The 22,152-nt window shown below is 44.1% G+C and overlaps 1 protein-coding gene across 5 annotated transcripts in view; it reads left to right on the top strand.

The window, feature by feature from the left end:
* ccz1 (CCZ1 homolog, vacuolar protein trafficking and biogenesis associated) overlaps positions 1-22,152 on the top strand; it is a 53,689-nt gene that overhangs the window by 4,386 nt on the left and 27,151 nt on the right. For 4 of the 5 annotated variants that reach the window (XM_073060168.1, XM_073060167.1, XM_073060166.1 and 1 more), the window contains exons 2-10: positions 355-443; positions 3,208-3,301; positions 4,194-4,291; positions 4,922-5,015; positions 5,887-5,964; positions 8,515-8,562; positions 8,666-8,749; positions 17,380-17,555; positions 19,629-19,710. In XM_073060168.1, coding sequence (XP_072916269.1) covers positions 430-443; positions 3,208-3,301; positions 4,194-4,291; positions 4,922-5,015; positions 5,887-5,964; positions 8,515-8,562; positions 8,666-8,749; positions 17,380-17,555; positions 19,629-19,710 — 768 coding nt within the window. In that variant the 5' untranslated portion in view covers positions 355-429. The remainder of the gene's footprint in view (positions 1-354; positions 444-3,207; positions 3,302-4,193; positions 4,292-4,921; positions 5,016-5,886; positions 5,965-8,514; positions 8,563-8,665; positions 8,750-17,379; positions 17,556-19,628; positions 19,711-22,152) is intronic. The other variant, XM_073060169.1, reaches the window with a different exon arrangement.

The raw sequence follows: 22,152 nt of genomic DNA, 5'->3' as shown, positions 1-22,152 counted from the left end.
GTTCATTCCATCTTTATTTGCAGTTTAGACCTCAGATAGAGTAGGGTTTGCAGGGATAAGAGCTGGGGTTTTCGTGGTGTACCCACTTAAAATTTGTCTTGTACTCTTTGAAAATCAAGTCATCTGGCAATTAGCCGCCTGATGTCTAAAGTCCTGAGCAACCCTTACACCATCTTCCCTCTCCTCATTCAGCGCCCTACATCCAAGCCAAAGGACGTTGACCCTCTCCACCGCCACCCCTCTTCTCATTCAGCTCTCCCTACAGTCTTTTCAGATTTACGGAGCAATCAGGAGCTCGCCGGTGAGCAGCGGAGGGAAATGGACTCTTCTGACACTTCTCTCTCTCTTTCACAGTAGGTGGTTGTCTGAGACTTGAGTAATGTGCTTCAGTGCCAAGATAGAGAAAGTAATTGAATTAAAACATCGCCGATGTTGATGTCAAGGTAACTTTCAAAGCTGGTTATTCTTGTATTCTTAATGGGGAGGGGACGGAATTCAGAAATCAGAGTTGCAAAGGGAATTGGGAGTCCTTGTGCAAGATTCCCTAAAGGTTAACTTGCAGATTGAGCCAGTGGTAAGGAAGGCAAACGCAGTATTCATTTTGAGAGGACTAGAATCTAAAAGGCCGGCTGGTGGCGCAGTGACATCAGCGCCGGACTCCGGAGTGAAGGTTCCCGAGTTCGAATCCAGTCGGGCCACTCCCGGACAAGCTTTCCATCCGTGCCGGGTTGAATGTCGAGCTCGCAACGCGGCCTCGTTTTCAAAAAAATACTGTGCTGTGAGAAGGACGTGGGGGACCACTCACAGAATCTTTCCTCCAAGACAACCATTTGGAAAAAAAGTGGTCGTTGAGGCTCTGGCAGAGTATGGCACGCAAAAAAAAAGAATATAAAAGCAAGGAGGTTTCGTAAGATATTAGTCAGACCACATTTGGAGTATTATGAGTTTTGGGCCGTCCCATCTCTGAGAAAGGATGTGCTGGCATCGGAGAGAGTCCTGAGGAGGTTTATGAGAGTAATCCAGGAATGAAAGGGTTAATGTATGAAGAGCATTTGATGGCTCTGGGTCTGTACTCGCTGGAGTTGAGAAGAATGGGGTGGGGGTGGGGGTTCTCATTGAAACCTACTGAATATTGAAAGGCCCTGATGGAGCGGATGTGAAGAGGGTGTTTCCTATAGTGGGGGAGTCTAGGACCAGAGGGCACAGCCTTAGAATACAAGGACATCCCTTCAGAGCAGACATGAACCAGAATTTCTGAAGCCAGAGGATGGTGAATTCATTGCCACAGGCTACTGTGGAGGCCATGTCATTGGGTATATTTAAAGTGGAGGTTGATGAGTTCTTGGTTAGTTGGGGTGTCAAAGGTTACAGGGTGAAGGCCGGAGTATGGGGTTGAGGGGGGAAAAATGGCGGAGCAGACTCTATGGACTGAATGATAAAACTACAGGACAACGGGAGCAGAATTATAGAATTGGCTCCACTGATTCAATACGTAAATACAAAAAAAACAAATTGGGCCATTTTGTATGACTCACTTAACATAGTAACATGCATCACAGGAGCATTATCGGACAAGATCAAAATAACTGCAGATATCAAAACAACAGAAAATGCTAGAGATATTCAAAAGTTCAGTGAACTTCTGTGGAAAGCAAGCCAGTGTTTATGAACTTTCCTATGATGCAAGGAATCTGGCATGTGAAAGGGATTTTTTTATTCCCTTTGAACAAGCATCTTGTTTACAACAAAGCACATTATTAAAAGAGACTAGGTTAATTCCACTGGCAGATATGGTGGTGCATGAGGTAGTTACCTAATAAATAATTTAGTGGTCTGGACTAACGCTTCATAGAGAAGAGTTTCTCTCTCTCTCTCTTCCTCTCCCCACATGGCTGTTCATTCAAAAATTTGGTTCTAAAAGCCATCTGGTTCACAAATATCTTTCAGTGGAGTCACCTATAGTTCAAAGTAAGTTTATTATTTGAGTACATACGTGTTACATATACAACTCTGAGATTCATTTTCTTGTGGGCGTACTCAGTAGATCTGTAGAATAATAACCATAACAGAATCAGTGAAAGATTGCACCAACGTAGGTGTTCAAACAATGTGCAAAAGGCTGAGGTGTGCAAATAAGTAAGTAAGAAAGAAAGAATAATAAATAAGGAATAAATATTGAGAACATAAGATGAAGAGTCCTTGAAAGTGAGTCCATAGGCTGTGGGAACATTTCTAAGATGGGGCGAGTGGAGTTATCCCCTTTGGTTGAGAGGTAGTAACTGTTCCTGAACCTGGTGGAGCTTCAGGACTCACTCCTAAACCTCCCTCCTGATGGTAGCAGCAAGAAGAGAGCATGTTCTGGGTGGTGGGGGTCCCTGATGATGGATGCTGCTTTCCTGCAGCAGCATTTCATGTAGCTATGCTCAATGGCAAGGTGGGCTTTACCATCCCTGACTCCAGCTGTTTCCATGTGGTATACTGCTAAATAATAATAACTTATTTTCCAAGCGCTTTTCACACAGGTGGCGTAGTTCAAAGTGCTTCACAATGGGATAAAGTGCAAACATGAAAATAAATGATATAAATATTTTTTAAATGTCTAAAGCAAATTAATAATTTGACATAGAGCAGAACACTAGAGTACAGTACAGGCCCTTTGGCCCACAATGTTGTGCCAGCCTTTTTACCCTGATATGAATTGAGGAATAACTTTTGTATAAATGCTTTTGGTGAATGAAGCTCTCAAATTAAAATCAAAGAACTTCTTGGGCTCATTTAAGAAACTCATAGATGGGCATGTGGATGATAGAAAATGGAGATCTATGTAGGAGGGAAGGGTTAGATTGAACTTGGAACTGGTTAACAGGTTGGCACGACATCGTGGGCTGAAGGGCCTGTACTTTTCCATGTTCTAAGAAAACTTATTTTCAAAGTATGTATATGTCACCATATGCTACCTTCAGATTCATTTTCTTGCAGGTATTTAGAGGAAAATAAAGAAATACAATGGAATTTGTGAAAAACTGTATATAAAGAAAGACAACACCAATGTGCAAAAAAGTGTGAATAATTATATATATAAATAATACCGAGAATGTGAGTTTTGGAGACCTTGAAAATGAGACTTTGGGTTGTGCCATCGGTTCAGAGTTGAGGTGAGAGAGGTGGTCCTCACTGCTTCACGTGCCTCCACTTCTTTTTCAACAGCCCCAGGATGACAACAGCACAAGAGAAGCAGATACCCCCCTCGCTATTGAGTTTTTTCATTTACAATCCAAAGCTCGGACCAAAGGAAGGTGAGGTAAGCCAGGAGTATTTTCAGATCTGCCCACCCTGTGTGTGAGGCTGGACTCTCCTACCCTGGGTCCTGATTTGCACCACGTTCGACTGATCCATCACCGTAGTGTTTTCCGACTGACACTAACTCCTTGATCCAGTAATGCGCCAGCATTAAAATTCTCTTGACTTGCTTTCAAATCCCTCTATGGTCTTACCACCTCCTCCTCCTCTGTGAAACCTCTTGCAGATCTAGAATCTTTCAAGATCTCTTGTGCCCTTGTACTTTCCGTCACTCCACTACTTCCCAGATTCAGAATTATCTATTTCTCCTAAATACATCAATACATACAGTGAAATGCATCGTTTGCATCAATAACTTAACACAACCTAAGGGTGTGCTGGGGGCAGCCCCCAGGTGTCACCACACAGTCTGGTGCCAACGTAGTTTGCCCACAGTATTCAGCAGAACAACACAAGCAGCAGAAACCACAGCAAAACAAGCCCCCTTTACCAGCTACCCACCCACTCTCTCACACTCACAGACAGGCCTCCAAGCCCAGGACAAGCTGTCTCCGGACCTCCCGGCTTTGGCCCCAGACTCTTAGATTCATTGACTTCAGGCTTCCAACCTCAAGATCCCAGTCTAGACTCATAGACTCCACCTTCAGGCCTCTATCGCTGGACTCGGGTCTTTGACCTTTTGGGTTTTCTACCTCCACCAAGTCCCTAAATCTCTCGCCCCTCTCGTGTTGCTCTGTAACACTTAATTCCCTTTGGCTCGGTATCATATTGTTTGATTAACAGAACAGAAAAGTGCAATTAGGGTCTCTACTGAGGGTGCTATTATGAAGCAAGCTATCGTTATGGCAGTAGTTGGTCATGAGTTACGAAATAAATTGTTCTTTGTGTTACAGGAGGAGAAAAAGATCCTGTTTTATCATCCCAACGATGTTGATAAAAATGAAAAGATTAGGAATGTCGGATTGTGTGAAGCAATAGTTCAGTTTACAAGGTAAAGATCTTGCACAGGAATAAGATATCACTGTATTCACAAGATGACCATTCTCCTGAAAGTGTGAATGGCCAGGGCTGAACTATTGAGCAAGTAAGGACCAAGTTTTTCAAGTTCAGCAGGATGAGTGGTGGAAATTGTTGAAACCTACAGGATTTTGAAGGGGTGGGTTTGTCAAGATAGGTAGGGAGAGGACGTTGGAGATTCTGGAATGAATGACTTTGGGATGAGGGATCACCCAACACAAAACTGAGGAAGAATTTTGTCTGAGGATCTTGAACCTTTGGAGTTCTCCAGCCCAGAGAGCTATAGATGCTGAATAATTACGAGATTATCTGATGGTAATTAATGGATTTTCTTCGGCTCAGGGTACTGAAGAGCTCTTCCATTAGCTGTCACCCTAGCAAGAAGAGGGATCCCACATTGCTGGGGGCTGTGCTTTCGAATGAGACCTTGTCGCTCGCTGGGTGTAATAGTTCAATGTGCCAATCAGGAGCTGCGCCCCCCCACCCACCGGTGCTGTGCTCTGGTCTCCAGCAATGGGTCCTGGTGGCCAGAGAGCTACTATGGGGCCACAGTGGATGTAGAACCTATCTAAACTGACCATTGTGTTTCCTCTGTTGTTTGCAGGACCTTCTGCCCCAACAAGCCTGCCAAGTCCTTGCACACACAGAAGAACAGGCAGTTCTTTTATGAAGCGGAGGAGAATTTCTGGATGGTTATGGTACACTTTGCTTGACATACTGTGTGTGGAGCGTCTTGCAGTTTGCATGATAGTGTGACATCTGGGACTCTTGTCTGTTGCAAAAGATTGAGTGTGACTTGTGGATGTAGGAATTTTCTAATGCTCTCCTCCCACAGCTGCCCAGCCCGATAGCCTAGTTAGTAGCACGATGCATTACAGCGCCAGCTGTGAGTTCAGGGGTAAAATTTCTGCTCCTATCTGTGAGGAATTTGTATGTTCCCCTTCAGTTGTATTTTTATGTATGCATGTTGCTTTCCAAGCACTGAATAATTAATCAGAGAAGGAAGGGACTGAAATTTCACTTTGGGACGTGAACACTGACAATAGCAGCCCAGAGCAACAAACACAAAATGCTGGAGAAACTCAGCAGGTCAGGCAGCATTGATGGAGAGGAATGAATAGTTGACATTTCAGGCTGAGACCCTTCACCAGGGCTCTTCATCATCAATAGCAACCCAGTCTGGGGAGGGATGTTAAATATTCGTATGTCATATGGTCTATGCCTTATGGGCTTCTGTCACTTCTGTTGGGAACGGTGATTGGTCATACAAATGAGGAATTTGAACATACACAGTTTACCAAGTAGTCCCATATCTGTAACTGCTAGTCAGTTCCATATATTTTTTTTAAAAAAAAGGCCTTTCTTTGTTCAGACTTCAGAACAGTTTGGTGATAGAGGCCTTGCTGTACTCCTTGGGTACAAACTGTGAGTGAGGTCTGGGTGTCATTTTTCAGAGTCCGGTTAATCACGATAACAGCCCTCCTTCCGTTGCCTCTCCTGTAACCTGTGAGAGGCAGGTTATGTTTCTGCCCCATCACAACCGCTGTTCTGTGTGTTTCACTGTTCCAGGTGGTGTCGAATCCCATGATTGAAAAGGTGAACAAGGACGGCACTCGCGTACCAGAGTACCAGGAGGATGAATTACTGGTTAGTTGGTATCTGCTTGTAATCTGCTCCAGTCCCAGAGTTGTATTTCACCAGACATTCTTCAGTTACAGACCCGGAGTGTGATATTACGAGTGAGCAATGCCCTAGGGGACATTCGTGCACGGGGAAAGTTAAGCTAATAAAGTGGCCTCTGCATGTGTATGGAAATGTCAGAGAACTTTTCAAAGTACAAAGAAAATTTATCATCAAAGTACACGCTACGCAGCACTGCAGTATGGAAGTTAGCACAACGCTTGACAGTACCAGCAACCCGGGTTCATTTCCTGCCTCTGCCTGTCTGCCTGGGTTTCCTCCGGGCGCTCCAGTTTCCTCTCAGTCCAAAAGCGTATGGGTTGGTAGGTTAATTGGTCATTGTAAATTGCCCTGTGATTAGGCGAGGGTTAAATTGGGGGAGGGGGTTGGTGGGCTGTGTGGTTTGAAGTGCTGGAAGGGCCTGTACTGTGCTGTATTCCAACAAACAAATAAATATGAATCCATATACAGCCCTGAGATTCATTTTCTTGCAGGGATCATTTTTATGATGTATTATTGAATTGGCTCCGTTATTCAGTAATCCATCGATATTTTCTAAAGAGAACACTAGAAATACTGTGTTCGGTTCTGGTCCCCTCCTGTAGAAGCCTTAGAGAGGGTGCAGAGGAGATTCACCAGGATGCTGTCTGAATTAGAGAGGGTGCAGAGGAGATTCACCAGGATGCTGTCTGAATTAGAGAGGGTGCAGAGGAGATTCACCAGGATGCAGTTTGGATTAGAAAGGGTGCAGAGGAGATTCACCAGGATGCTGTCTGAATTAGAGAGGGTGCAGAGGAGATTCACCAGGATGCTGCCTGGATTAGAGAGGGTGCAGAGGAGATTCACCAGGATGCTGCCTGGATTAGAGAGGGTGCAGAGGAGATTTACCAGGATGCTGCCTGGATTAGAGAGGGTGCAGAGGAGATTCACCAGGATGCTGCCTGGATTAGAGAGGGTGCAGAGGAGATTTACCAGGATGCTGCCTGGATTAGAGAGGGTGCAGAGGAGATTTACCAGGATGCTGCCTGGATTAGAGAGGGTGCAGAGGAGATTTACCAGGATGCTGCCTGGATTAAAGGCTATGTCTAATGAAGGTGGGGCGAGTGAGCTAGGGCTTCTCTCTTTGGAGCGAAGGAGGATGAGAGGAGAATTGATAGATGTGTATAAGATGTGATTGAATGGACATTCAGAGACTTTCTCAGGTGGAAATGGCTAATACAAGAAGGTGTAACTTTAAGGTGTTTGGAAGAAATTGGTGTGGGGATATCAGAGTAATTTATTTGTACAGAAAGCAGTGGGTGTGTGGCACACCCTGATGGGAGTAGTGGTAGAAGCAGGCACATTAGGGACATTTAAGAGACTTAAATAGACACATGGATAAAAGAATGATGGAGGGCTTTGAGGGAAGGAAGGGTTAGATTGATCTTAAATTAGGTTAAAAGGCTGGTACAACATTGTGGGCTGAAGATTCTGTACTGTTCTGTGTACATGGTTTACTGTGGGTTGTTGGCATCTCCATACTCAGACAGAGAAATACATAATGCAGATTCACTGTGTTACACCTGGGATGAAATGGCTGCCTTATGAGGAAAGTTCAAGCAAGTTGCCTTGTACACTTTGGATTTAGGATAAAGAGGGGAAGATTTTGAGGGGATTTGACAGGGTAATGCTGAAAGAAAGCTTCCCCTCTTTGGGGAAATATGGAAGTAGGGGAGCAGTGTTGAGTAAATGAGATGGGATGTTATGTTGAGTTGTAAAAGACATTGGTGAAGTCTAATTTGGAGTATTGTGACCAGAACTGAACACCTACCTACAGGAAATACGGCAATAAAATTGAAAGAATATAGCAAAAATTTGCAAGGACTTTGCTGGGACTCAAGAACCTGAATTTTAGGGAAAGGCTGAATAGATTAGGACTTTATTCCCTGAAGCATAGAAGAATGAAGAGAGATTTGATAGAGGTATGCAAAATTGTAAGGGGTATAGATAGGGTAAATGTAAGCAGGCTTTTTCCACTGAGGTCGGGTGAGTCTAGAACTAAAGGTCATGGGTTAAGAGTGAAATGTGACATACTTGAGGGGAACTGAGGGGAAACTTCTTCACTCAGAGGGGGGTGTGAGTGTGGAATGAGCTGGCAGCGGAAATGGTGGACGTGGGTTCAATTTCAATATTTAAGAGCGGTTTGGATAAGTATATGATGGGAGGGGTTTGGAGGTCTCCGGTTCAGGTGTGGGTCTATCCAGCTGGGTAGCGTAATGGTTCAGTATGGGCTTGATGGGCTGAAGGTTCTGCTTCTGTGCTGTAAGGCTTTAAGGGACATTATTTCAGAATAAAGGGATAATGACTGGAGAAAGGTCAGAGCAGATCGATCAGTTTTTTAATGGCCGGTCAGGCTTAAAGGGCCAGGTGACCAACTCCTGCTGTTTCTTGTGTTACCTTTATCTTCATTCATGTAATGGATGTTATTTGGGCCACACAACATTGAGCTTCAGTAAATTGTATCTGCTTGCCTTCCAGGACACAGTCTACGGGGCCGTAATCCAGCAGTGCTACTCTATGTACAAGGTGATGTGGATCGGCTAGCTCCTAGCCATTTTCTTCTTCTCGTTTTCTTTTCTGACCCACTTTCCCAGCTTAACGTTCGCATCTGGTTTTCCCGCATATTCAGCTCTTCAACGGCACCTTTGTAAAATCCATGGAGGATGGAGGCATTGACTGGCTGCAGCAGAGGATGCAGAAGTTTTTCTGCAGGGTAGGGCTCTTGATTTGTTAACAAACTTTTCCTTTTAAGAAGATTAACTGTCCTGTGGTGCTTCACAAGAGTGTGATCAAACTTGAGTTTATTATTGTTGCATAGACCATTCTGCACAATACAGGCCCTTCGACCTACGATGTCGTGTGATTCTTTTAATCCACTCTAAAATCAACGTGATCCTTCCTTCCTACATAGCCCTCCTATTTTTCTACTGAGGTACAGTGAAAATCTGTCCTGCATACCATTTATACACATCAACTGGTTACAACAATACAAGGTGAAACAATAACGATGCAGAGTAAAGTGTCACACTTGCAGAGAAGGTACAGTGCAGGAAGTCACCAAGGTGCAAAGTCATAACAAGGTAGATTGCGAGGTGAAGAGTCCATTTTATAGATTTATATTCAATTTTATTTATCATTTGTACGTCAAAACACAGTGAAATACAGTTAAAAGAAACGAGGAAATCTGCAGATGCTGGAAATTCAAACAACACACACACAAAATGCTGGTGGAACACAGCAGGCCAGGCAGCATCACACTTCACCTGTGAGTCGGCTGGTGTGGTATACTGCGTCTGGTGCTCCCGGTGTGGCCTTTTATATATTGGTGAAACCCGACGTAGGCTGGGAGACCATTTCGCTGAACACCTACACTCTGTCCGCCAGAGAAAGCAGGATCTCCCAGTGGCCACACATTTTAATTCCACGTCGCATTCCCATTCTGATATGTCTATCCATGGCCTCCTCTACTGTCAAGATGAAGCCACACTTAGGTTGGAGGAACAACATCTTATATACTGGCTGGGTAGCCTCCAACCTGATGGCATGAACATTGACTTCTCTAACTTCCGTTAATACCCCTCCTCCCCTTCTTGCCCCATCCCTGACATATTTAGTTTGTTTTTTTTCTCTCTGCCCATCACTCTGCCTGTTCTCCATCTCCCTCTGGTGCTCCCCTCCCCCTTTCTTTCTCCCAAGGCCTCCCGTCCCATGATCCTTTCCCTTCTGCAGCTCTGTATCCCTTTTGCCAATCACCTTTCCAGCTCTTAGCTTCACCCCACCCCTCTGGTCTTCTCCTATCATTTCACATTTCCCCCTCCCCCCAATACTTTCAAATCTCTTAGTATCTTTCCTTTCAGTTAGTCCTGAGGAAGGGTCTCGGCCCGAAACGTCGACAGTGTTTCTCCTTAGAGATGCTGCCTGGCCTGCTGTGTTCCACCGGCATTTTGTGTGTGTTGTTTAAAAGAAACATACAGGTTTTTGCTTTGCACTGATACACTTCCGTTTTAAATTTCTGAAGATGCTTCACTGGAAGAATACTTGCTGTGTTTTTTTTTATTGTGATCCAGAGTAAGAATTATTTTGTTCTCCTTTACAGTGGTGTGTACTGGAAATTACATTAAACAATCTTGAGTGTGATCAAACTTCAGAAGGAATAGGCTGTAAGCCATAAGTTGAGACTGGGGCAGATACCCAGTATCTTTGTTAAAGATGAGGTGGAGAGTGTCAGGGAGGTGACTAGAGGAGGATCATTCAGCCTAATGTATTGGTGCAGAGAAAAAACGAGCACAAAATGCTGGAGGAACAAGTCAGGCAGCATCTATGGCGAGAAATGAAGAGCCAGTGTTTCAGGCTAAGACCCTTCATCAATCAGTACATCCTGATTGTTAGACTAGATTACTGGAGTGCACTTTTAACTGGGCTTCCAAAGCAATTACCTCTGCTAGACTTTTAACTAAAACCAGGATGAGGAAGCATATCACTCCCACCCTAGCTACTCTGCATTGCCTTCCTGTGCCTTTTTAGAATTGATTTTCATTTACTTGTTATTAAACCTCTCAATGGTCTGGGAATGGAGTGCATAACAGAATTGTTTTGTGTTTTACAATCCTGCTCAAACTCTCAGGTCGTCTTCCTCCAGTGTCTCAAATTTAAACAATCTCCCTCAAATGATAATTGGCAGGTCATCGCTTTTTTTTTGAACTACACTCCTAAACTGTGGAACTCAATACCTAAAACTACAAGGGATTCAGGCTCAGTTGGCACTTAAAAATGCCCATTCAAAACTTATTTATTTAATCTTGCTTTTAACTAATGTCTTTTTGTCTTTTATTTTCTCGTTTGCACTTTATCCCACTGTAAGCCACTTTGAACTATGCCATTGTATGAAAGATGCTATATAAATAAGGTATTATTATTAAATGCAACAATTTTTGGCTGTTGTGGTAGACTTTTATTTGTTAAGTGGGTTTGAAACCATACCAGGTGTCAAATGGGTGGAAATTCTATTGCTGGATTTTGTCTCTCCTCCCATGCAGTCTCCAGTATCTTTGTTCCCTTGTAGTTATCTAAGTCTGAATAATGAATGTTAGGATTAGTTTAATCATGAAACAAGCTGCCAGGTAAATATCACTGAGATCTAACCCCTTTTGTATAACATTTTAATGATGAGTTTAGCATTGCATTTTGATGACCTGTTTTGGACCTGATCCGTCCAAACACGTTTTATGTAGTTGCATTATCGGAATTGTATCTCTACAGTCTCAAGTTGAATGGCATCTTGATTTGGAGTCACAGCATAGATACAGGCCCTTCAGCCCAACAAGTCCATGCTCACCTATTCACCTACTCTCCTATTGCCAGTTTCTGCATTCAGACCATATTCCTTTGTGTACCTGTCCAAGTGCTTCTTAAACGATACTATTACCCCTGTCTCGCTGTAGCTTGTTCTGTTTGCTCCCCAGCCTCTACGTGAAAAAGTTGCCCCTTGGGTCCCTTTTAAATCTTTCCTCTCTCGCCCTGTCCATGTCCCCTAGTTTTGTGCTCCCCTACCCTGAGGAAAAGATTGTTGCCATCCACCTATTGATATCCTGAAGAATTTTAAATATTTCTATAAGCTCCCCCCCCCCCCCCCCCACTCTCCAAGGAATAAAGGCCCAGCCTGGCTAACCTCTCTTTATAATGAGGGCCCCTTAGTCCTCTCAACATCCTCCTAAATTGTTTCTGCACTCTTCCCATTTTAACCACATCTTTCTCATAACAGGGTGACCAAAGCTGTACACCGTACTCGGAAGTGCATCCTCACCAATGGTTTATACAACGGCAATATAATTCAAGTTCAAGTTTAATTATCATTCATCCATACCTGAAACAGCCAAATGTCTTTCCACAGTAGTGACAAAGCTGCTTCCGTTAGCATGAGAACGAGTTTGTGATCCAGTTTTGTTCACACCTTTGCTTACTGTGGGCAATATAACATTATATTTTTCCTTTCACGTCCTTATGGTCTCCAACACAGCATTTAGACCTTTTATCATCTGAAACACGAGTGTCATCATACCTTAAATCAATGTCCTCGGAAATGCCTTGTGCTGTTGGATGTGGTACAGGTTCAGAGTGCCTCCTTGATAGAGGCTGAGAGTGAACATCTTGAATTACTTGGGGCCAAAGTGCAAAACACATTGCACATAGTGCACAACATACTGCACAAATATTTGCAATTTCAGTTTAAAAAAAAAGTCACAAAAAGAGAAAATTATATAGCTGAAGCCCCAGAGATTTTCCGGTCCAGCTTGTTCTTGCACTGAGTGAACACCAGAGGGCAGCACCAGTGGAAGCAGCCAGCTGCCAACCCAGTACAAAATCCAATGGCACACTGTCAGCTCTGATATCCGCCAACAGGTGACTCTGGGGCATTTAGGCCTTGTCTGCACAACAACCAAGGCAATACAGCTCCTCCACTGTTGGACTCACCAGTGAATGGTGAACGGGTTTGCGGTATTCTGTTACCGTCAATAAGGTCTTGCGATCACAATAAAAATGGCCGATGCCTATACTTCCCAGACTGATAAAGGCCAGCATGCCAAATGCCTTTTCCACCACCCTGTCTACCAGTGATGTTTTAGTTTAGTTTTAGTAAACTAGTGTACTCCCAGGTCCCTCTGTTCCATTACACTCCCTAGTGCCCTACCGGTCACAGTTTGCCCTGTGCAGATTTGACTTCCAAAGTGCATTACCTCACACTTATTGGTATTGAAATCCACTTGCTGCTCCTTGGCCAATTTCCCTAACTGTTCAAGATGTCCCTGTAACTGAAGGTTACAACAACCTTCTTAGTTTTCAACAACACCTTCTAATGTTGTGCCACCTGCAAACTTGCTGATCAAGCCTTATGCATTCCTATCCAAATTATTTACATAAATACCGAATAACAAGGTTCCTAGCCCTAATCCCCACGGCACACTGCGTGTCACTTTCGAAAAGCAACCTTCAACCATCACCCTCTGCTTCCTGCCTCCGAGCTAACTTTGAATCTGCCTAACTTTCCAAGCAGAACCTTGTCGAAGGGTTTGCTAAAGTCCAGATAGACAACCTCCACTGCTCTTTCCTCATCTATGCTTTTAATTACATCTTCATAAAAGTAAAAGATTTATCAGGCATGACTTCCCACTCTCAAAGCCATGCTGACCCCTGCTAATCAGACTGTGTCCATCTAAATGCTGGATGCTTCTGTCCCTCAGTTCCCTGGCTTGTCCTAGCTCCCCTTAAACAATGGAACAGTGTTAGCCAACGCCCAAGAATGGAAAAGCCTACAAAAATGGCAGATACAGCCTAGTTCTTCACAAGTGAAGCCCTCCCCACCATTGAGCATATCTACATGGAGTGCTGTTACAAGACAGGTGACCCCAGCCATTATCAATACTCTTCATAAATTGTCTCCTGATGTCTGTGGTCACATAACCAGGACCTGTGATCTGCACCGGCTGCTGGGACAACCATCCACCACCTGCTCTCATGGCTTCGCGTGACCCTGACTGGAGTGGCAGAGCAGGTGCTGTGCCTCGCCCAAGGGTGAACCTTCTGCCTCCTTTGTTAGAGACGTATCTCCACCCCAACAGGGTTGTGGGGCCAAACAACACACCTGGTCAGGTGCTGAGAGACTATGCGACCCAGCTAACTGGTCTTAATGCACATCTTAATATCCAGAAGACCTTAAGATATAGGAGCAGAATTAGACCATTTGACCTATCAAATCTGCTCCACCATTTCATCATGGCTGATCCAATTTTCCTCTCGGCCACAATCTCCTGCCTTCTCTCCGTATTCCTTCATGCCCTGACCAATCAAGAATATATTAACCTTTACCTTAAATATACATAAAGACTTGGCCTCCATAGCTGCCTGTGGCAAGGAATTCCAGAGACTCACCGCTCTCTGGCTAAAGAAGTTCCTACTCACGTCCATTTGAAAGGAAGCTCCTCTATTCTGAGGCTGTGTCCTCTGGTCTTGGACTCTCCCACCATAGGAAACATCCCCTTCACATCAGCTGTTTCAAGGCTTTTTACCATTCGATAGTTTTCAATGAGGTCACCCCTCATTTTTCTGAAATACAAATCCTGCAAATCCTGATTTGCAATTAAATAATTCATTGGAACTGACAGTGAGACAATTTTCAAATGATTTCTTCACCCTCTTATTTAAACTCAAATGTATTTCAATATAAAATACACTCAGTAGCCACTTCATTGGGTACAGAGGTGGAACCCAGTGTGGTCTTCTGCTGCTGTAGCCCGTCCACTTCAAGGTTTGTCGTGTTGTGTGTTTAGAGTTGGTCGTCTGTACATCACTGTTGTAACAAGGGTTATTTGAGTTGTCAGCTTGAACCAGCCTAGCCGTTCTCCTGTCTTCTCTCATTAACAAGATGTTTTTGCCCATGGAACTGCTGCTCACTGGATTTTTTTTTTTGTCTGTGATCTTAAAAGCTGTTGTGCATGGAAAATCCCAGGAGATCAGCAGTTTGAGATTTTTTCACCAGCAATCATTCCACGGTCAAAGTCACTTTGGTCACATTTCTTCCCCACTCTGATGCTTGGTCTGGACAACAACTGAACCTCTTGACCATGTCTGCATGCTTTTATGCATTGAGTTGCTGCCACATGATTGGCTGATTAGATATTGCATTAACGAGCAGGAATACATGTATACCTAATAAAGTGGTCACTGAGTTTACATTTAATATAAAATGCAGCCAATGGCAGGATTGTGTTGCCTGCTTTTGGTAACATTTTAACTTTGTGCAGATGAAATTCAAGAGTGAGAAAGTTGCACTCAGTGGCCACTTTATTAGATACACCTGTCCACCGGCTCATTAATCCAAATATCTAATCAGCCAATCATGCGGCAGCAACTCGATGCATAAAAACATGCAGACATGGTCAAGTGGTTCAATTGTTGATCAGACCAAACATCAGAATGAGGAAGAAATGTGATCCGAATAGCTTTGACCATGGAGTGATGGTTGATGCCAGATGAGGTGGTTTGAGTATCTCAAACTGTTGATCTCCTGGGATTTTCATGCACAGCAGTCTCCAGAGTTTATAGAGAATGGAGTGAAAAGCAAAAAAAAAATCCAGTGAGCGACAGTTCTGTGGGTGAAAACACCTTGTAAATGAGAGAGGTCAGAGGAGAATGACCAGACTGGGTCAAGCTGACCAGAAGGTGACAGTAACTCAAATAATCACATGTTACAACTGTGCTATGCAGAATAGCATCTCTGAACTTTTGAAGTGAATGGGCTACAGCGGCAAAAGACTGCATCGGGTTCCACTCCTGTACCTAACTGGCTGGCCGCTGAGTCTATGCTGCAACTTTATAAAACTGCTTTGACTGCCTCTGGAGTACTTTGTGCAAGTTGGAGAGGCTGCAGAAGTTGTTCACCAGGATGCTGCCTGGATTAGTTCAGGCTCGGGGACAGCTAATATTCTGCTGTAAGGCTCCACTATTCATAAATAGATCATGGAAAGGGTCTTCATTTTCAAGTTTTTGGGGATGAACATCACCGAGGAGTTCTCTTGGTCCAACAACACAACCATGATAGTAGGGAAGGCACAACAGTGGCTATAATACCTGAGGTGCTTAAGGAGAGCTAATCTGCCCCAAATTTTGCTGGCCAACTTTTATGGATGTGTGATAGAGAGCATACTGACACGTGTGGAATGGCAGGTTGGTGCTCTAGCTGCAGCAGGACGGATCACAAAGCACTCCAACGGGTGATTAGGACAGCTCAGCACATCACTAGGGCTCAACTACCAGACCTGGAGACAATCTACAACTCTCAATGCCTATGGCATTCGTAACCTCAATAAAGACCCATCCCATCCCGAAACTGTGATCAATCTCCTGCCATCTGTTGGGAGATACAGAAACAGCTTAGCCAAGACAGTGAGCTTCTCCCAGAGGGCTGTTGTGCAGCAGAATAACGCTACACCCAGCTTGTCAATAGCCTTCGAGTGTCATGGACTATCAGTCACCTGTTGCGTGTAAATATGGGTGTTTCTTTAAAATTAAGCCACACCGCAAGCTTTGTCGAGATCTGTTTTGCACGGACTGAAGCAGCACAGCAATCTCTTTGTCTCGAGCAATGACAAAGTTCTATTCGATAAGAATATCGAGTAATGCCCTAGCATGATAAGGTGAGCTCTTGACCTCACCATGTACCAGTTACGATCTTGCACTTTACCATCGGCCTTACTTTCTCTGCAGCTCTTACGCTTTTATTCTGCATTGTTATTCTGCAATGCACTGTATGATTTGTGTGAACAATATGCAAGAGAAGTTTTTTTTTACTGTATCTCAGTGCAGTGACAATAATAAACCAATTCCAGTACCAATTTTCTGATGCAAGGGTTGACTGCCATACTTCTTGCAGTCCAGCACTGGTCACTTGCCGGTCAGTGGTGTAGGGATGTAGCCGGTACACGGGTCAGTCTTGGTCACTGGTGTAGTCTGGGCGGAGCTTGTATGTTCTCCCTGTGATCATATGAGTGCACTGGTTCCCTCCCACATCCCAAAGGCAGCTGGGCCCCTTATTTGAGAAAGAATGTGCCAGCATTGCAAAGGGTCCAGAGGAAGTTAACGGAAATAATCCCAGGAATGAAAGGGTTAACGTATGAGGTGTATTTGATGGCTCGGGGCCTTTACTCACTTGAGTTGAGATGAAGGGGGATCTCATTCCATATTCGACAGGATTCAAAGGCCTAGGTGGAGAGGATGTTACCTATCGTGTGGAAGTATAGGATCAGAGGCATAGCCTCAGAATTGATGAGGAGAATTTATTTAGCCAGGGGGTGGTGAATCTGTGGAATTGATTGCCAGAGATGACTGTGGAGGCCAAGTCATTAGATATATTTAAAGTGGAGGTTGATAAGTTGATTAGACAGGGTGACAAAGGTTATTGGGAGAAGGTGAGAGAAGGAGATTGAGCTAAATCAGCCACTGTTGAATAATGGAGCAGACTCGATGTGCTGAATGGTCTCCTCCTCCTCTGTCTTATGGTTAGGAAGTTAACTGGCCAATATAAATTTCCCCAAGTACATTAGGTGAGGGGGTATAATCTGGGGCGTGAGAAGATGGTTAATGGGGAGTAGGTAGTGCAAACAGGTGGCTGGTGGTTCACATGGACTCGATGGACAGAATATGGTCTGTTTCCGTGCTTTATGATCCTACCTGTGGAACAGGTTTGAGGGGCCTTGATCCTAAAATAGAATTGGGGGGAAATCTGTTTGTAAGGAATATGTGAAAGTAAATGTGTCTGAACTGTGCTTTTTGGTGTTCATTCTCCATCAGTACTTGCAAACGTTGCATCTACAGTCATGTGATCTGCTAGATGTGTTTGGGGGAATCAGTTTCTTCCCCCTGGATAAGATGACGTACCTGAAAATCCAGTCGTTCGTCAATAGGATGGAGGAAAGCCTAGATCTGGTCAAGTACACTGCTTTCCTGTACAACGATCAACTCATCTGGTAGGTCCGTCCTTGTCTTCCATCAGTTTGGTTTGGTGTGTAAGCCTTTGCCATCTATATCACAAAAGTAGGCCAAACAACATATGAACCGTTCAGCCTGTTCTACCATTTGATCATGGCTGATTAATTATCCCTCTCAACCCCATTCTCCTGCCTTCTCCCTGTAACCTTTGACACCCTGACTAATCAAGAACCTGTTAGACTCCACTTCAAATAAACCAAAGACTTGGACCACCACAACTGTCTGTGGCAATGAATTCCACAGATTCACCACCCTCTGGTTTTAAAAAAATTCCTCATATGTTTCAAAGGAATACCCTTGTATTCTGAGGCCCATTCCTAAACTCCCCCACGACGGGAAACATCCTGTCATCCACTGTATCTAGGCTTTTCAGTATTCAATAGGTTCCAAAGAGATTCCCCCCTACCCCCCCTTCTAAACTTCAGTGAATACAGGCCCAGAGCTCCCCATATGCTAATTCTTTCATCCCAGGATAATTCTCATTTAACCTCTTCTGGACCCTCTCCTATTCCAGCACATCCTTTCTTAGATAAGGTGCTGGAACACCTTAAACTGATCCCAATACTGCAAATGCAGGCTGATCAATGCTTTACATCCTTGCTTTTGTATTCAATTCCTCTCTAAATGAACGCTAACATTACATTTGTCTTCCTTACCACTGATTCAGTCTTGCAAGTTAACCTTTAGGGAATCCTGAATGAGGACTCCCTTTGAATTTGCGCCCCACTTAGAATATAGTCTACACCTTTATTCCTTCTCCCACCACACACTTCCCTATGCTGTATTCCACCTGCCACCTCTGAGAGAATGAACCAGCAGGACTGGGTATGTTGGACTAGGGTGAAGTGTGCATTTTCTGCTGGAGGATTCAAGAGAATGGGTTGGCCAAATGGTCCTCGTATCACTCTGTGACAGTAAGTTGTAGGTACGACACTCTCGTGTCCTTACATAATCTATGTTGACACTTTAGGGCAGTACTGTGGGTGGGGTGTAATGTCGGGGTGTTGGGTTTTGTTTACAATATTAATCTGTGAGAGAATGTGTGAGATTCCATTGTTGTATTGATTGGCCTTGATTAACCATTGATGGGCCAGTAGTTTCTTCAGGATACCTGGAGTTTTGGGTTAAGTTCTGGTTGCCTCATTATAGGAATGATGTGGAAGCTTTGGAGACTTACCAGAATGCAGCCTGGATTAGAGAGCATGTCTTATGAGGATAAGTTAAGCAAGCCAGGCTTCTCTGTTTGGAGTGAAGGAGGATGAGAGGTGACCTGATAGAGGTGTACAAGAGGCATTGATAAAGTGGACAGCCAGAGACTTTTTTATCCAGGTGGAAATGGGTAACATGAGAGGGTATAACTAAGGTGCTTGGAAAAAAATATGGGGGGATGTCAGAGTTAGGTCTTTTGTGCAGAGTAGTGGATGCATGGATGTGCTGTTAGGGTAGAAGCAGATACATTAGGGACATATAAGAGACTCTTGTATAGGCATATGAATGAAAGAAAATTGGAGGGCTATGTAGGAGGGAAGGGATAGACTGATCTTTGAGTAGTTTAAAGGGCCAGCACAACATTGTGGGCTGAAGGGTCTGTACTGTGCTGTACTGTTCATTGTTGAATGATGGTCTTTTCCACAGGATAGAGGAGACCAAAACTGAGGAGTGAAGGTTTGGGGCAAGAGGGGAAAGATTTAAAAGGGAGCTGAGAGGTAATGTTTTCGTGCAGAGGGTAGTTGAGTATATGGAATGAGCTGCCAGGGAAAGTACAAAAGTATCATTTTAAGAAGCACTGGGATAGGTGCAGTACACAGAGGGGTGAGGATTACAGGAACACAGGATTAAATGGATGGACACTCGTTAGTATGAACTAGATGGGCTGAAGGGTCTGTATCTCTGCTGTATTGCTGTATGACCTCATTGCTGTGTGTGGAATCTTGCTATGCTGAAGACTTAACATTCACTAGGCTTCAGAATACTTCATGGGTTGGTAAGGCATCCTTGGATGTTTCAGGAATGAGAGGTGGTATAGAAATGCAAGCCTTTCTTTCTTATAGGAGCGGACTGGAGCAGGACGATATGCGGATCTTGTACAAGTATCTCACGACGTCGCTCTTCCCGAGGCAACTGGAGCCGGAGGTATTTCCAGCAGGTTGTCAGTCTGTATCAAATGGAGAGGGGGGAATCACCTTAAAATTAGATCCTGGTGACTTCAGGAAGATTGTTGACCATGAGGGACAGTGAGTGCCCGACCAACAGCCCTTCTTATTCTGGGAAAAGTGGTTGAGGCAGGGGATATTAATCAGATCACCAAGCTGCTCTTGGTTCAGAATCAGGAGTTAAACCACGAGGGGGTGAAGTGGTTCAATGATCTGGCCCCATCAGAAGCTGCATCTTGTTTATATAGAGTTATAAAACACAGAAGCAGGCCCTTTGGCCCATCTGGTCCATGCCAAACTGTTCTGCCTAGTCCCATCACCCTGCACCTTGTCCATGGCCCTCCATTCCTCTTCCATCAATATAGCTATCCAAATTCTTAACTGTTGAAATCAAGCTTCCTCTGACAGCTCATTTCACACTCTCACCACCCTCTGAGTGAAGAAGTTTCCCCTTGTGTTCTCCTTAAACATTTCACCTTTCTCCCTTTATCTTTGACCCATAGTTCCAGCCTCACCCAACCTCAGTGGGGGGAAAAACTTGCTTGCATTTACTCTATCTATATCCCTCATAATTTTGTATCTATCGCCCCTTATTCTCCTACACTCCAGGGGAAAATACCCTACCTGTTCAACTCTTCCCTATAACTCAGGCCCTCATCCCAGCAGCATCCTTGTAAATTTTCTCTGTATTCTTTCGATCTCAGTCCTATCAGTCCTTTCTATTTGAGTGATCCTTTTTTTTGCTTCTTACAGGTGTGGCAGGTACATGGATAGGAAAGGTTTAAGACAGTGCCATAAGAGAATTAGTCAAGTCAAGTCGCTTTTTATTGTCATTTCGACCATAACTGCTGGTACAGTACACAGTGAAAACGAGACAATGTTTTTCAGGACCATGGTGCTACATGAAACAATACAAAAACTACACTGAACTACGTAAAAACAACACAGAAAAAAACTACACTAGACTACAGACCTACCCAGGGCTGCATAAAGTGCACAAAACAGTACAGGCATTACAATAAATAATAAACAATAGGCACAGTAGAGGGCAGTAAGTTGGTGTCAGTCCAGGTTCTGGGTATTGAGGAGTCTGATGGCTTGGGGGAAGAAACTGTTACATAGTCTGGTTGTGAGAGCCTGAATGCTTTGGTGCCTTTTCCCAGATGGCAGGAGGGAGAAGAGTTTGTATGAGGGGTGCATGGGGTCCTCCATAATGCTGTTTGCTTTGTGGATACAGCGTGTAGCCATTTGGCCCATTGAGTCTGCTCCATCATTCCATCATGGCTGATTTACCATCCCTCAACTCAATTCTCTTGCCATCTCCTGGTAACCTTTGATGCCCTGACTAATCAACAACCTATCAACCACTGCTTTAAATATACCCAATGATTTGGTCTCCACAGCTGTCTGTAGCAATGAATTACACATATTCACCACCCTCAGGCTAAAGAAATTCCCCATCATTTCTGTTCCCTCTGGTCCTAGACTCCCCTACTATAGGAAACATCCTCTTTACATCCACTCTATCTAGGCATTTAAAAATTCAATAGGTTTTAGTCTTATCCCTTCTCGTTCTTCCAAACTCCAATGAGTACAGGCCCAGAGCCATCAACCATCTGTTTATGGGCCAAATGCAGGCAAATGGGACTAGCTCAGGTCCCTTGGTGGGCATGAGCTGAAGGACCTATTTCAGTGCTATATAACTCTTTGGTGTTGCAGTGAGAATTGCTAAACGGTGGAGGAATGATGTTTTATGTATTGCCATTGATGTAGAAAGAAGCCATTTCAGCCCATGCTGGTTCTTGAACCAATCCCATTAACTCGATGTACAGTTAATGTACAGGAATGTAACAAGCAAAATGCCCAAATAGTGGCAGTCGCATGTATACTCACCTTCACTGTCTCGCTGTAGCTCAACAAGAGTATTTACAGACTTTTGTCTCGGTGATCTGCTCGGAACAAAATTGGGACACCAGAGTAGCACAGGTCAGAGCATCAGAATTTCTGTGCAGTCTGTAAGGAGTTTGTACAGCCTCCACATGTGTTTCTTCCTTATGCTCTGGTTTCCTCTCACAGTCCAAAGACATCCCGGTTAATTGATCATTGCAAATTGTCCTGTGAGTAGGCTAGGGTTAAATAGGTGGGTTGCTGAGCGCTGTGGCTCATCGGGTTAGAAGGGCCTGTTCCATGCTGTATCTCTAAAGAAATAAATAGCCAGAGAATTGTCACCCTGTGTACGTGTGACCCAACCATCACTGCCCGGAATCCTGCCCAGCCCAGGTACGTGTGAGAGAGTGACTTGTTAACTTGCCCCCTCCCCTCGATGGTAACAGAGTTCATTGTTCAAGTATGAGTAATTGTGAATAAATTGTAATAATGAGCGCAGTTGTGCCTTATGACTGCCTATGTTCTTCTCTCTTTG

The sequence above is a fragment of the Hemitrygon akajei genome, chromosome 11, assembly GCF_048418815.1.
Source record: "Hemitrygon akajei chromosome 11, sHemAka1.3, whole genome shotgun sequence".
NCBI lineage: Eukaryota > Metazoa > Chordata > Chondrichthyes > Myliobatiformes > Dasyatidae > Hemitrygon > Hemitrygon akajei.
This window is presented reverse-complemented; position numbering and strand designations above follow the sequence as displayed.